This window comes from Nannobrachium achirus (genome assembly GCF_963921795.1).
Source record: "Nannobrachium achirus genome assembly, chromosome: 12".
Classification (NCBI taxonomy): domain Eukaryota; kingdom Metazoa; phylum Chordata; class Actinopteri; order Myctophiformes; family Myctophidae; genus Nannobrachium; species Nannobrachium achirus.
In genome coordinates this window covers 51,556,419-51,572,744 of record NC_137832.1, presented here as the reverse complement: position 1 = coordinate 51,572,744, position 16,326 = coordinate 51,556,419, and the positions used below count along the sequence as shown (strand labels likewise).

Here is a 16,326-nt window from a genome sequence, read left to right as displayed (position 1 = left end):
TGGGAGGTTATGATATTATGTCATTATGGTTGCGATCGGAAATGCGCCTTCGTGAGCTTGTAGATCTGCTATTTTTGGCTAAAGTTCTCAGAATATGGACATTAGGGTTCAAGTGGTTAATATAAAATCACTTGAAGGTTTGGAGGACCTCCTGTAGTAACTCTGAGGACCCCCTAGGGGTCCCAGACCCCCTGTTGAATACCCATGCCGTAATTGATTAAATCAATAGGTTTCACTCACTGTTGAACTCCCTACTCAAGCACCCTGTGTCCTTGAAGCACCCTGTGTGTTATTGTCTGGTGCTGCTAGTCTATTATTAGGGTTCTCCAGCCCCTAGGACTAACTTTAGTTACCGTATTTTCCGGACTATAAGGCGCACTTAAAAGCCTTTAATTTTCTCAAAAAACTACAGTGCGCCTTATAGTCCAGTGCGCCTTATATATGGATCATTCATTGACATTCCCTTTAGCACAGCTTCATCTGTTGGATGCATAAGCGTCTATTATGTGCGCCTTATAGTCAGGTGCGCCTTATATATGAAAACAGTTTGAAAATAGACCATTCATTGACAGTGCGCCTTATAGTCAGGTGCGCCTTATAGTCCAGAAAATACTGTACATGATTTAGATTTATGGAGCAACAGGGTAGGAAAAGAGTGCTAATTAAACTTTATACTGATACCACTGGGGAATCACATTGCAGAATTGGACCAGTAAAGTAAGTGCATTCTGTAGAGCCCTGCTCTGTTATGAAAGGTTGGCAACTTTATTTGCAGTTACTTGATAGGCCATTTTATGTATTTATTTATTCATTTTTGTAGACATTATCTCCCATTTATATTTTAATAGCTAATTAGTAGGTAATTATTTCGATTTCCCAATTTAGTTGTTATATCCAATTAATTCTTCCGACTGCTTGCCACTGCTGTTGTGCCATCCTGGCTTGCCTTCCAATCCACTTTATTTATTTATTGATTTAAAAGGACAGCGTTGAAAGTGCTGTACACTTGGAACAAGGAAATTAAAATACAAAAACATAGCAAAAAATACACAATAAACAACACATGGACACATTGCCTGGTGGAAACAGGAACTCTCCTCAGCCTGAGTTGTCGAACGCCAAGGAGTACAAGTTAGTTTTCAAACGTTATTTAAACCCAGGCAGGGTTTGATGCACTCACTTTAACTAAATCTAAATCCTAATGTTTTTCCTGAAAAAAATAAAATAATAATAAGTTTCTTTATCTGCAGTGCTCAAAGTTTTTAATGTCAAAGGCTGCTAGAACTATATGTATTTGACCGCGGACCCCCATCTCAAAATGTTTTGTTCCATCCCCCAGAAGCAAAGATCTGAATTAAAAATGTCAGCTTTAAAATACTATATTGAAACATTTGCAGTTTTTTTTCTTTCTTTTTTTTTACCGTTTTTTTTTTTTTTTTTTTTTTTCCAACAATAGTAGATCTACAAGCTCATAGCTATGAGCTTGTAGATCTGCTATTTTTGAATATCCAAAGTATAATCCCGTTCCCGGTCTGAATGGGTTTAACACGTTGTGGAAGCTCGTTCCACAGTTTGGGTGCTACCGCGGGAAAATGATCTCTCTCTCCCCGTCTCTCTGTGGTGTCTCAGATCCTGGTGAAACTGTGCAGCTTCGTGTCCCCGGCCGAGGAGCTGGCCCAGAAGGACGACCTGCAGCTGCTGTTCAGTGCCATCACGTCCTGGTGCCCCCCCCACAACCTGCCCTGGAGGAAGAGCGCCGGGGAGGTGCTCACCACCATCTCCCGCCACGGCCTCAGCGTCAACGTGGTCAAATACATCCACGGTGCGTAGCTCTAGTGTACACTGTGGAATCTTCAGTGTTAACACATATGGTGCCAACCCCGAGTTTCCCGAGTTTGTATTGGTACTAGTGCTGTGCCAACCCCGAGTTTCCCGAGTTTGGGCCGTTTTTGAAATCTTTTTTTTTTTTTTTTTTTCAAAAAAAATTTTTTCAAAATTTTTTTTGGACCTCCAGAAATGTATTAGGCATGATCGCGATCGCGAAATTGCATGTTTAACCCCCATACCAACCCATTCTTTCAAACATGGCAGCCATGTTTGTTTACATCTGTAGAAAACATAATGGCTGATAAATCATGAATGCCTGCACGGATTTCCAAGCTGATTTTTTTGTTTGAAAGCTGTGAACAGCATCTACAAACGTGGTGCATCATCTAGGCATGGGCGTGCACTTTTTACACACTTGCACAATTACATGGAAGTCTATGGTAACCATGGCAACGCGGGACATTGGCCGGAAAAAATCATTGCAACATAAGTGTTAAAGGGATGGTTCACCCCCAAAATTACTTTAATTTTCCCGATCGATTACTCGCCCAATCCTTTTTTTTCGTATTCCTAAGCCAATCATTTGATGGCCAGCAGTGGTTCCCTATGGAGCCGCAAAGAGCCTGCTTTGTTCCCTATGGAGACACAAAGAATCTCCTCAAATTATTGGTTTAGGAATAAAAAAGAAAAACAGGAATTCAAGTCTCCATGGGGTGAGTAGTCGATAGAAAAAAGGTCATTTTGGGAGTGAACTATCCCTTTAATTTGACGTTGAGAATAGATGGTATGTAGTTCAGTGGTTCTTAACTTGCATGATTTTCTAAGTACTTTTAAGACTGAAGAAAGCAAAGAAAAAGACCAATACTGCATCAAAAGTATATTTTTAAAATAATGGCCCAAATTGTCAAATAATATAATATACTGTAAAGTTGTGAAAAATTTGGGAAAATAACACGATAAACTGCAATCACAACAATATGAATACTGCAGTCACACTGGTATGCAGGTAAATACACACTTTTAAAAGCATAGTGCCTTGATGGGTTGAATTGATTTATTAAGTTGTTGCAATCAATGTTAACATACATTCATAACGACAGACACATGAAGTTAAGATAATGGTCTGGATAATGCAATGAAGCTACAGAGTGCATTTCCACCCTGGCCATGTCGTCCAGTTATTCACTTTGAGACACGGCTCAAATCAGGCGTGTTTTGTTCATGACTGTATCTGTCAAGTACACGCACACGCACGCGCACGCGCACACACACACACACACACACACACACACACACACACACACACACACACACACACACACACACACACACACACACACACACACATACACACACACACACACACACACACACACACACACACGCACACACACACCTGACCACCTGACCAAATTCCTTTCAACTCCACTTCCTAACGTCGTTTCTCACATCACTTCACCACATTCCTCACAAATACTCCATACACCCTCTTTTTCCTGTCTGTTTCTACTCGCTCACCCATGTTAACATTTATCACGACTGCTCCTGCTTTAGAACAAACCATCTCTTTAATTGCTAGTTAGCTTATCTTCTGTATAGAAAGATGGGAGTCCTTGAACTGAAAAAAAAGAGAAATGAAAAGGTATTTTCGTGTCCAGATTAATGATCCAAGCCCCACCAAAGAGCTATTTACCGTATAAAGGTGTGACTGGTTGTCCTTGGAGGTAATGAACTGATCATTCAAATCCCCTTGGACAAAAACAAATGGGGAAACTAAAGCAAAGTCTTAATGATAATGATCTTTATTTATATAGCACCTTTCATACATAAAATGTATCTCAAAGTGCTATACACAAAAAAGAAATATCATAAAAGTTAAAAAGAAACAAAAATAAAACAAAATAAAATAAAAACAAGTATATAAAAAGAACACTCAAATGTACAGAAAAAGAAACCGTGTTGAATATATGTCAGATTAATCATCGTGATAGGCAAGGTGACTGCTGACCGTAGCTCTGTTCATGTTGGCTTGGCTTGGGAACCAGGGGTTTGGAGCTTATGGAGAGTGGACTGGTAGCACCAGAACTGCCAGTTCACGTCCTGGCCATTGCCAAGGTGCCCTGGAGCAAGGCACTGACTGAATCGCTAAAACTGCTTCTGGCCTCGTCATACCATCTCTTTAGAGGAGCACACACCGCGACCGCGTGGCAAAGCCTGGAAAATAGAACAGTGGCGTATTGGTGTGGCGGATGAGGCGTAAACGTCTTGATGCCGCTTGGCCCATATCTGTGTGGCTGGTTCAGATAGGGATCTCCATGTATGGGCATAACACATATTGTATGTATATGGATACATATTATTATTAATAAAGGATAAAATAAAATAAAAGTCCATATATGGTCATTTCCAGAAACAAATATCGCTTTTATGCCCATATATGGAGATTTCTGATGTCATCAATCCCTGGCCGAAAACGTTAATATTACATAATATTGTTGACTATCATGCAGGGGTCTCCATATATGAGTAACTGGTCCCATACTGGTCCCCATATCACTGGCCAGATGAACAAGAATTGGCATGTCACCCTGAGGTGTCTTACTAGTTATCAGATAGCATCTCTTTCATTTTTCAAGAAAGAAGGAAAGAAGTAAACAAAGAAAGACAAAAGCTACAAGCTCACTTATCACGTTGCGACGCGTTTGAACACATTTTGAAAGCATAAAATAGGGTTTAAGAGGTTGAAACCAGGAAAAGACAACACTTATGTCATATCACATTTTATTTCCCCAAATCCCAGATGATGCGTGTCGTACATGTCTATAGAGGCTCTGTGCGTGCATGTCTCTGTTTCTGCGTCTGAAAAAGGAATTGAAAAGAAGTGAAAAATGAATTTCCCCAGGGGGATTAATGAGCTATTTCCTCATGTTCCCATGAGAGTGAGGGTCCCCCCCCCCCCAGCACAAGTTAAAAAGCATTAACCCCTATATAGCATATCACTACACTGTTAACATTGGAGCCCAGTACTCGAGGACAGTACTCGCCGTTTCTGCAATGTTGCTATTTTTTACATAAATTCTACCTCTGCGATATTAAACGGTGAGCTTTGTGTATATGTCACGGTTTGTTAGAGAAACAGGACGGTCGAGAAACGGAGCACTCGTTGTGCAGCACGGGGCGGAACGGAGCCGCTCGATTGTCCACGACATTGCAAGCGGCGCGCAGGCCAGCGGACCTTGGTCCTGCTCTTCGCCCCCGAGCACCGCAGGTGCGAGTGGCCGCGAAGAGCGGGCCAGGGCCGCGCGGCCGGCGGAGCGCCGCGCGAGTTACGAAGCCGTGGTGAATGCAATCGTTATATTTATGCCCAGGCCGTAAGGCCTGGGCAAGCCCACGATAAACGCCCTGTCCAAGTGACTACAATGGAGCTAATGGCTAAGCTAGGCTAGGCTAGGCTAGGCTAGGCTAGTAAATAAAGTCGCAAATAGAGTCGCAAACGAGTGACGTCAGCGCCTTCACTAGTGAATGGCTGTCGTCGCCACCTGGTGGTGATTGGTGTGTGGTGAACGACAAAACAAGCGCTCTTACATAGAACGTCCTGAGTTACCCAAACATCCGGTAACATATACATCCAGAGTATTAACTAGGCTCTGAGAGTGAAAAGATGGTCGTTTACATTTTCTCGATTTTGGAGTTGCAGTAAACTAATACTTCTGATTCTACTGTGTAGTCCACTTTAGTCCACTCACTCCACTGCATTGGTTCATTAACTCATTCTGGGCGATCCCCGTAGAAACCGTAGATTTCCCGCTGTACCATGCCATGCCCGTCGATCCCGGAAGTTTAATTAGCTTTAATCATTATGAAAGGATTAAAAGTATTATCGCAGATTTTCGCTGATTCTGGCTCTTTAGGCCCGCCCCCCTAACTGTATCCTGTCATTTCCGGTCTGGACCGGATCTAGCTTTCCGTATCCGGTCTGAGCCTGGGCCATAGTCCCGCCTCCGTTGGTTTACAGTGTAACAGAAGAGAAAGCTACTCGGCGATGGAACACTCGTTTTTCAATCGGATTTTTGCGTTTGGAAACTTTGATCCAGTCTCTACACGCCTGGATTATGATCCCCGCACATATCGTGCGTTTTGTGCGCGAACGTGTCCACTTGTTACCATAGCGCACAGTTGGCTTTTTTCAATGTTTTTTCATGTAAACACTGGCGGATAAGCAGGGATACAGCGTGGCAACGGATATGTCTATTTCAATGGGGGTTTTTTTATTCGAAAGCTTGTCACCGAGTCTACAGTCTACTAGATGAGTCGCGCACAGATTGTGCACGATGTGCAAATGAAGCGTCTCGGCGAGGCGAGGCGGACGCGGTGGTCTGACGGCCCGGTCCGCGAGCGAAAAACGGACGAAAAAAGCAAACGCGACCGCGGTTTGCTATACTGCTACAGACCACCAGTTGAGCAACTTACACAGTATAGCTTTAAATAAAAAGACTATGACTAAAACTAAATAAAATAAAAAATGCTGTCAAAAGTAACATTGGTGTTGCTGTGTGTGTGTGTTCCAGAGAAGGAATGCCTGGCCACGTGTGTCCAGAACATGCAGCAGTCGGACGACCTGTCGCCTCTGGAGATCGTGGAGATGTTCGCCGGACTCTCCTGCTTCCTCAAGGACTCCAGCGACGTCTCCCAGACCCTGCTGGACGACTTCCGCATGTGCCAAGGATACACCTTCCTCTGTGACCTCATGCTCAGGTTAGAACACTCAAAACCTTAGTTCAGTGGTTCTCAAACTTGGGGTTGGGACCCCAAGTGGGGCCCCCAAATTATTTTGTGGGGTCCCCAGATGATTAGCTTAATGTAAAGATATGCCATGGGCCCCCATAAGAGAGGATTTGTACGGCTCTATATTCCCAACCATTTTCATTTCAAAGACCCTTTGTTTGACATGCACTAGGTTACTGACCCCCATTTAATGGCATTTCTATCTCTGAGACCCCAATTTATATTGTGATATCATAATCAATGTTAATTTAACTCTGGGAGTGTGCAAATGATCTATAACATCACAAGCATGTGCTGTAGGTCGGGTATTTTCGGCTTTAGGGTTAAAAAATGTCCCAAAAAATTAAATAAATGGCATTCAGAAAACTGTCGCCCTTAAATGTTGATAATATCCTCACAAGAATAGTAATACAAGTGTGTTTGTCTGTGCGTGTGCGTGTGTGTGTGTGTGTGTGTGTGTCCGTGTCCGTGTCCGTCCGTCCGTCCGTCCAGACTGGAGCAAGCCAAAGAGGAGGAGTCCAAAGATGCCCTGAAGGACCTGGTGAACCTGGTGACCCGTCTGACCACATACGGCGTGACAGAGCTCAAACCGGCCGGGCTGACCACCGGAGCACCCTTCCTGCTGCCCGGGTTCATCCTCCCACAGCCCTCTGGGAAAGGTGGGTCCTCCCACGGTCCATGTCTCTGAGATGGGACGGACATAGACATAGAAAGGTAGATGCCTCCTTCGGCTCTGGGGCTTACGCATCGCGGGACTCGGCGACCGATCGTTTCCTCACTTCCACGTGCGCCACACATACGGAAGTTGGTAGGCCAATCAGAAACAGGTGAGGGCGGGTCATTTCATACGCAACCTCTAAGAACACCTGAGCCGCGCAACATCGGAACTGGATTGAGACGTGCCAATAAAGCTCTGTTGAATTGAATTGATAAGTCCCGGAAAAGACGCGCTGTGATTGGCCAGTTGTCACTTTGACTGGCAGCGTCGTCTCTGGCACTCCCGGACGTCCGGCCTCCAGTAGTTGCACGTCGCTCCAATGAACTGGAGCGGCGGATGAGCATCTAGCTTTTTATATCTATGGTGACGGATACATTAGATCAGGGTTCCCCTATTAGTTTTCCCCAAGGGCCGAATTATGTCTAGGGTACCAAGCCGAGGGCCACAACATTGCAGGGGGCGATGGTGGCGTTCCCGCTACTCCAGCGACAGTTCAGATATCGTTGTTGTTAGGTGAAAATCTTGTATGTCCAAAACCGTTCGTCTGCATTTACGGTATCATTTAAAAAATGATTGGTGCGAGGCATTGTGTGCTTGTAGATCAGCTGTTTTCACTACTTTTGTGCGACGGCCTTGTATGAAGAAGCAGGGCTTTACTTTGCGAAAGAACGTACAAATTTGGAGATACGAGGTTTCCACCCGACAATGATGATATACTAGTGTTGTTGCTGCTCTTATACCACCATTATTACTGGGGTTGGTGGGGGCCAGACAGTAGCCCTATTGGGGAACCCTGCATTAGATTGTATTGAACGCTGTGAAACAACATGGTCAAGAACAACTGACCTGTTTGGCGGGCAAGTTCGGAAAAGTTGGATTGATATTGAAATTCAGCTGGTGCTGGTTTTAAAGGCAAGAGGCTCAATAGCCGACAAACTCCGCTATCATTTAGATAAAGGAAAATACTGCAACAATGAAGTATAACTACAATAAGATGGACACACAGCAGACAGTATATCGTCGCTGTCAGGCAGAAACCTCTCCATATTTTATATTATATTATTTTTTTCATAAAATAATTACCTACTTGATCATCCTACCGGGTCACACACAAGCATCAAAAGTAGCAGATCTACATTCACGCTGCGTTTTGAGCTTTGTAGATCTGCCACTTTCGTTACTTTTGAATTTGAATACTGAACAGTAACAGTTTTCGACATTTCCACCCGACTTAGACGATATGTATAGTGCTAGTGACATTATATTTATGGAGCAGTTGTGCATAAAACTGGTTTACATGAATATTTATTCATGCAAAATAGTGTTCCTGAATGTGCACATAGGGTAATATGAACATCAATGTGTCCACAATATTTACAGCTTTACGTACTCAGTTGTCAGCAATGGGGATACAGTATTTATAACATATGAACAGATAGATCATGTGCACGGACATATAATGGGAATTTGTACGCAGCAGGCAGTTGATGGTCTTTAAACAACTTAAAGCAACCAACGGTATGGCACCCCCATACCTTCAAAGCCTCTCGCTCACGCTAGGGAAGCTGACTGAACCTTCGCTAAAACACCCAGGACAATGCTCCACTCCTCGCAGACTACTGTATTCTCCCTCCTGGCCCACGAAATGTGGAATAAACTCCCAGTTGCACTTAGGTAGAACTGCAGACCCTTTCCCTAGCTTCCGGCGTAACCTGAAGACTCACTTCTTCAGCCTCCACCTTAGCTCATATACTATATTCAATTCAATGTACATATTATTGATTTTTGTTTGGCTATTCTGCTGTTAGACTGATGATAGGTTCTTGGTCTACCTACGGTTTTAGATTACTATTTCTATGCATTTGATGCATAACCTTGTGCAGTCCTTGCTTATTGTAAATCACTCTGGATTAAGAGTGTTTCACGGTCTGCTAAATCATTGTTTCTCAAACTTTAAAATGTCAAGGTTTCCCACTTTCCCCTTAACTCTGGCAGTGTGAGTGTACAAATGGAACCAAATGTCATTTGGTTCCATTTGTACACTGTCAGAGTTACAGACTTGTATTGGTCAGTTTAGGCCCCCTAAAGGAACCCACAGAGTCCCTGGAATCCACTTTGAGAACCACTGTGCTAAATGCCTAAACTGTATATTGTAATCAGTAATGGGATACTTGTAAATGTTTAAATGACTTGTTGTCACAGACTCACAGGGAGAGTGTGGTGACCTATATATTGTCAGGTACTGTAGGGACTGTAGTAGTAGACACATTGTCTGTTGACCCAGAAGCATAAAGGGAGATAAATGATGTCTGCCTGGAGCTGTGAGCCAACAAGCACTCAGTAACAAGAGGTCCAATGTACTTGAGAGCAGAGAGTTTACCTGGGGGCAGTGGTGAAAGAAAGTACTCAAACTTTTAAGTATCAACACTGCAATGCAGAAATACCCTGTTACAAGTAAAAGTCCGGTAATCAACATATACTTGAGCGAAAGTAGAAAAGTATTGGCATCATAATAAACTTAAATTAGCGAAAGTAAAAGTACTCATTGTGTAGAATGTCCCATTTCAAATTTTCAAATGTATACAAGTCTTTTGAAAATAGCAGATCGACTATTTTCAAAAGGCCGAAATGTATATAGGGTTGAAATGTACTGTATGTTTTGTAATAATAATCAATATACAGTACAAAGTAACTAGTAACTAAAGTTCTAAAATAAATGTAGTGAAGTAAAATACAATATTTGTATCGGAGATGTTGTGAAGTAGAAGTAAAAGTATTGGAAATTGGAAATACTCAGGTAAAGTACAAATACCTCAATATTGCTTGAAAATGTGTTATTTGGGCTACATTGTAAAAAATAGTATTGTATAAAAAATGGCACAAATAGCCCATCTACATTGAGCTTATTGGCTGGCTGTTGGCCGCAAAGTAGCCTGGAAAACCAGAAGGACCTGCCATGCCAGGCTAGATTGGAAAATTTGGGAAGCACTGGTTTAGAGATGGGTGGATGGATTTGGGTGGCTGGGGGGTGGGTGAGTTGGTATACAGACAGACAAACACAGATACAGACAGACCATGAATTGTTAAAAACTGAGTTTTCACTCACTTGAGCGACATCCATCACACAGCAGCTATATACTCAACATAATTGTGACTGTGAAATGACAGCTCCAGCTGTGTCCAGAGTCTTGAGCTGGGATCATGGTGTGAGTGAAAAAATAATAACTCTAGTCTCCATGGCGTGAGTAATCAATAGGGGAGAAAAAAAAAGTCATTTTGGAGGTGAACTACTCCTTTTAAACCTGGCCTTCCTGTTTTGGGGCACATTTTCAAAAAACTATTGAGAACTTTAAAATGGATCCCCCAGTCCCCCACCTCCCCAGCAATAATGAAAATGGCGCTGAGCTCTACAAACTCTCGCAGTGATGATTGTGCAATAGCCATATTGTAAAGAAATATGGCCCCCTTCCTTACTTCCTTCACAGGTGTTAACATTGATTCTAATGAAGGCTCTGTTCCATCTATTGTAGCACAGTGGTTCTCAAATGTTTGGATTTCAAGGCTAGGACCACTCTTGTACATTCTCAGAGTATAAAAGGGGGCCATTTGGAACCCCCTCAAGGACACTTTGAGACCTACTGGTGTATAGTACAGTGTTTCCAGTGAGCCAACATGCACAATATCAGCACCCTGACTTAACAGAGCCTTTGTTGGTATCATTGGTAACAACCATGAAGGAAGCAAGGTGCCCACGTTCTTTACAATACGGCTACTGTGTATAGAGCCTGGTGTACAGTAGTTGTGGTTAAGGCAGGCTTGTAGTACAAGCTTGTTTGAAATGTTTTATTCATTAAAATAGGTGTACGATTCCAGCTTTAAAGAGAATACTAGATGAATTCCTTATTAAAGCAGAATGTTTGTAGCAGTCATCTACTTAACTCCACTGTGTCCAATGTGCGAACACAGCAGCAAGATTTGTGAACTGGTGCGATAAAGAAGGCTAGCCAATGGAATACCCTAAGGACTATTTGTACTAAATAGACCTCTAGATCTACTGCACATATAAACAGTGATGCTACCTTTTCAACGCAATTTAAATCTGAGGTTTTTCTTTGTTTAGAGAAAGAAATGCAGTTTTTTTCTCCCAAAGTGACTGCAAAGGTTTGCTGCTATTTGTGTCAAAAACCTTTATACCCCGGGCTGTATATACAATGACACAATGTGACATTACTGTAGCTCTGTTTACACAATGCTGTACCCCCTCCAACTGTATATATTATGTTCCTGATTTTCAGCAGTTTTTATTATATTTCTGACACTTGCTTTGGCAATGTAAACACGTTTTCTCATGCCAATAAAGCTATTTTGAATTGAAATTGGAATTGTGTGTTTCTGTCCCTCCAGGCCACACAGTGAGGAACATCAATGCCTTCTCAGTTCTGCAGAACGCCTTCCTGAGAGCCAAGACCAGCCGGCTGGCCCGCACGCTCCTGGACGCCATCGGCAACATCTACGCGGCCGATCCGGCCAACTATTTCATCCTGGAGGCGCAGCACACGCTGTCGCAGTTCGCCGAGCGCGTGGCCAAGCTACCTGACGCCCAGGTAGAGTATAGGGCTGAAAACGATCCATAATGTCTTGGCAGAGGAGAATGACACTTGAGCACTTTAAAGTCATGACTCTGAGGAAGATCGACATTTCAAAATGTCATTATTGTTTGTACTAGCACCTAAATAAAAGGCTTTTAATTGTCCGAGCTGCTCCAGTGTCATTCTCCTCTGCCCTTTTCTACACTGTCAAAGTTAAGGGGGAGACCTTCAAATTCCAAATTTTGATCACCAATGTTCCATTCTATTCTACCCCCCCACCCCCGCCCCCCAAAGGCCAAGTACTTTGAGGTGCTGGAGTTTGTGGTGTTCAGCCTGAACTACGTGCCGTGCAAGGAGCTGTTCAGCGTCAGCGTGCTGCTCAAGTCCAGCACGTCGCACGCCTGCGGCATCACGTCCACGCGCACGCTGCTGAAGCTGGCGCGCCACGACCCGGTGTTCAGCGACGTGCTGCGGGAGGTGGGCCTGCTGGAGGTGCTGGTCAACCTGCTGCACAAGTACGCCGCGCTGCTCAAGGACCCCGCCACCGCCTCGCAGCAGCAGCTGACGCCAAACAACGACCAGGGTGAGACGCCACTTAAAACCTTAGGACCTGGAATGCACATCACAGACCCCCCATCTCAAAAATATGTTGTTCCAGGGACCCCCCCAGAAGCAAATATTTGAGTTACATATGTTTGCTTTTAAAAAGTTATATTCAAAGATTTTTCAAAAATGGCTACAAGCTCGCAGCGCGGCACTCTGTGCCACGCTGTTTTTTTTTTTTTTTTTAAGTTTGAGTTTAAGTTTGAAGAATTTATTTGAAGTTTGCAAAAGAAAAAAGTACAGTTTCATGGTACAAGGTCAACTAAAAGGAGATCCTAGAAAGCACTACGGCTTATTTCCACAGGAACCACACTTTAAGTATCTCATATAACATTGAAAGACAGACGGATAGAACATAGTACTTTATCTAGGATAACATCAATTTCAAAAGCAGAAAAAGCATACCATCTGTGAGCTTGTATATCTGCTATTTTTTAATAGTTAAAGCATCTTAATGCCTTGGTCCGTGCACCTAGGCTGCAATGCAGCTTGACAGCATGTCTCTGTGCCGATTGGATGAAACTTGCAACCCACCTGAAAGTTGAGCAATTATTTTCTTCTAAAGAGCTGGAGAGACAAGGAGACCCTTGTTAGCAATGACTACTACCAGAATATAGAGCTTTAACTTCACACAATACTTTTTGTTTTAAACAAAGAAATATCGAAATTTAAGCTGACATTGGACTTTGTCTGTTTCTCTCTATCCTGTCCTTGCTATGACATCACATCTATACGCCATGTTAACTTTCCTTTTGATTGTGTGTGTGTGTGTGTGTGTAGGTGATTGTAAAAACAACACGGTAGCAGAGGAACAGAAGCAGCTGGCCTGGCTGGTGATGGAGACGCTCACCGTGCTCCTTCAGGGCTCCAACACAAACGCAGGTAAAGCAGCTCCTTGTCAGGGTTCCCACGGTCATGAAATTCCTGGAAATATTTTTAAATTAGAAAAATATTTTTCCAGTACTGGAAAAGTTTTGGAATTTATCAAGGGTCCTGGAAGGTCCCGGAAAAAATAGCTATGCATTGTCTTTGGTTATTGATTTTGTTAATACCTCTGAAATTACAAATTAAACATGGGCCAAATTGTCAAATATTAGAGGCAGAAATTGTGAAAATAGCAGATCTACATGCTCACAACGCCTCGCAGCGTGAGATCTGCTATTTTCACAATAGAACCGTGTATTACAAAATTCCTCAACTCTTAGTGCTCCTCAGGGTGGGGGGGTCCCCAGTTCAAATATGATTATTTCGGGGTTTACGACCTGAAAAGGTTGAGAACCACTGGCATACACTACCTATCTTTGGGCATTGCGCATAGGAGTAAGCGACCTGTTATTGAGCTGAATTATTGTTATATAGTCCGGGAAATTGGGTTAAATATTCTGGAAAGGTTTTGGAAATGTTTTGGAAATTAATTGGTAAAAATGTGTGGGAACCCTGCTTGTGCACTTGTGGTCATGTATGGCCTACTTGCGTGCCAGCAGAGCGCGCCCTGTTATTTATATCGGGTCGCACTTGTTGATGGTGACCCCTGATTGGCTACGTAGACATTTACGCAAACAGACACGCCACATACTTACTGTACAAGGGTTTTTCCATTGATTTTACGCGATATACCAAATCACCTAACGCAGTACTTGCACACTCTGCTGGCAAAAATAACAACATAGTTATCTAGCTAACAGCATCAGACATGTTTTTAGCTCGTAGACACCCTCATGTGGAGGAATATAAATAAGGCTTCCGAGAGTGTAGAGATGAATGTGCAGAGAGGATACTCTGAACGGAGTGATGCATAGAAACAGCTTATAATGAACGCAACCGGAATTTTACAACATTGTTACAGCCTATAACAAAAGCACTGTGCTTGAAATTAAAGCGTACCACAGTAATGCACATATCTGCGGACCAATAACATTTATTTTTGGAGCTGTGTGAAGCACAGGCTCCCTATACGTGGCTGTGTGGGTCTGTCTGTGTGTCTGTGTGTCTGTGTGTCTGTGTGTCTGTACGTAGCCTGGACTTCGGCGTCCCACAGTTTTGCCACCACACACTCGCGCCATATGTCAAATCGACCGGCTTACTCGGGAATCGTGGGCTATTACTTTTCTAAGAGAAAAGTTGTATCGTTTAATTGATATAAATTTATTAGTGAATTAATTTTCCCCATTGACTTATAATGGGAATCACAAAAACTCACATTGAATTATTTTTCCCTCACAAACCATTGGGGCTACAGTTTCAAAACTTGGAGAGGAGGTTCATAATGCAGGCAAGGATTAACTGAAAAATAATTACATCATTCGGCCTCATGGTGGCGCTATAACGGCCCACTTTACGTTTTGCCCCGTAACTCTTGAACCGTAGATCGGAAAATTAAAATTCTTTTTTCCCTGGATTCCTTGGGTCAAGACGCATCTCCCCACATAGGCCACGCCCATTTGCGCCAGGATAGATTTTCCGCCATCTTGAATTTTCTCCAAAACACACTTTTTGCTCCTTTTCCTACATATTTTCTTCAAATGTCACAAAAATCGGTACACATGATCTATCGACTCATGCGATAAACATATTCAAACGATATTTTGATAGTCCATACCGTTCTTCCGTGACAAGCTTCCAAAGTTAGCGGGAGGAACCCATTTTATAAGAAGTAGCCATAAATCACAAACGAAACATCCAGTCAACACAAAATTTTAAACACAAGTGGCGGGCGCTATACTGAACATATACCCAAAAGCATTTCCACTTCGACCCATAGGGGGCGCCACAAACGCGAAAAACGTAACCGTTTCATGCCAAAACGTGTTTTTCAGGGGGAATGACCCTCTCAAAACGAAACACAAACGATCTCTGGAGAGACGCGACAACGTAATCGCCTTGCGGAACTTGTGGGAGGAGCCTATTTCTTAAAAACAAGAAACCATATCCTTACTTCAGAAACGCAGGAAACGCAAAACACACTTTTTGCTCCTTTTCCTACATATTTTCTTCAAATGTCACAAAAATCGGTACACATGATCCACACACACACACACACACACACACACACACACACACACACACACACACACACACACACACACACACACACACAGCTCCACTTCACACGGGTGTGATTTTTATATTGTGTTAAATAGTACAAGAATTTAATCTAAAACATGTCGAATTTGATCCATTGCTCAGCCAGTATGTTCAGTTTGCTGTCCTGCAAAACATAGAGAACATGGCCAGTGTTCGGTTCAGTTGTAATGGTTATCTCTGTCTCACTGTCTGTCTGTCATCACTTACTTGCTTTCTCTTCACATTCTCTCCTCGTCTCTCTCTCACTCCTCCCTTTCTCCTGGTTTCTCTTCACTGTCAGTTTCAATGCTCTTTTCCTCTTTCACCTTTCATTCTCGCCCCCCCCCCCCCCCCCAACTCAGACACACACAATCACACACACACACACACACACACACACACACACACACACACACACACACACACATACGTGCACGCTCAGATAAGCGGAGGAGGAGGAGGTGCTTTGTGTATTCATCAGGGACCGTTCGGCTGTGGTTTCCTTGCTGCTGTCACTACAAATCATGTGACCACAGACGACAACATTGTTTGTGTGTGTGTGTGTGTGTGTGTGTGTGTGTGTGTGTGTGTGTGTGTGTGTGTGTGTGTGTGTGTGTGTGTGTGTGTGTGTGTGTGTGTGTGTGGTACTGATTGTCCTCTAGCTGTCAAATTACTCTTCTTTTGGTGTGTGTCACTCTTTGCACCTTCCCTCTGTCTTCTGCCACCATGCCTCCGTGGTTT

The 16,326-nt window shown here is 43.2% G+C and overlaps 1 protein-coding gene across 1 annotated transcript in view; it reads left to right on the top strand.

Moving 5' to 3' along the window:
- Positions 1-16,326, top strand: part of wdfy3 (WD repeat and FYVE domain containing 3) — a 165,648-nt gene that overhangs the window by 46,582 nt on the left and 102,740 nt on the right. The window contains exons 6-11 of the mRNA XM_080739319.1: positions 1,630-1,822; positions 6,396-6,582; positions 7,105-7,271; positions 11,735-11,934; positions 12,214-12,502; positions 13,303-13,404. Of these exons, the coding sequence (XP_080595445.1) occupies positions 1,630-1,822; positions 6,396-6,582; positions 7,105-7,271; positions 11,735-11,934; positions 12,214-12,502; positions 13,303-13,404 (1,138 nt within the window). The remainder of the gene's footprint in view (positions 1-1,629; positions 1,823-6,395; positions 6,583-7,104; positions 7,272-11,734; positions 11,935-12,213; positions 12,503-13,302; positions 13,405-16,326) is intronic.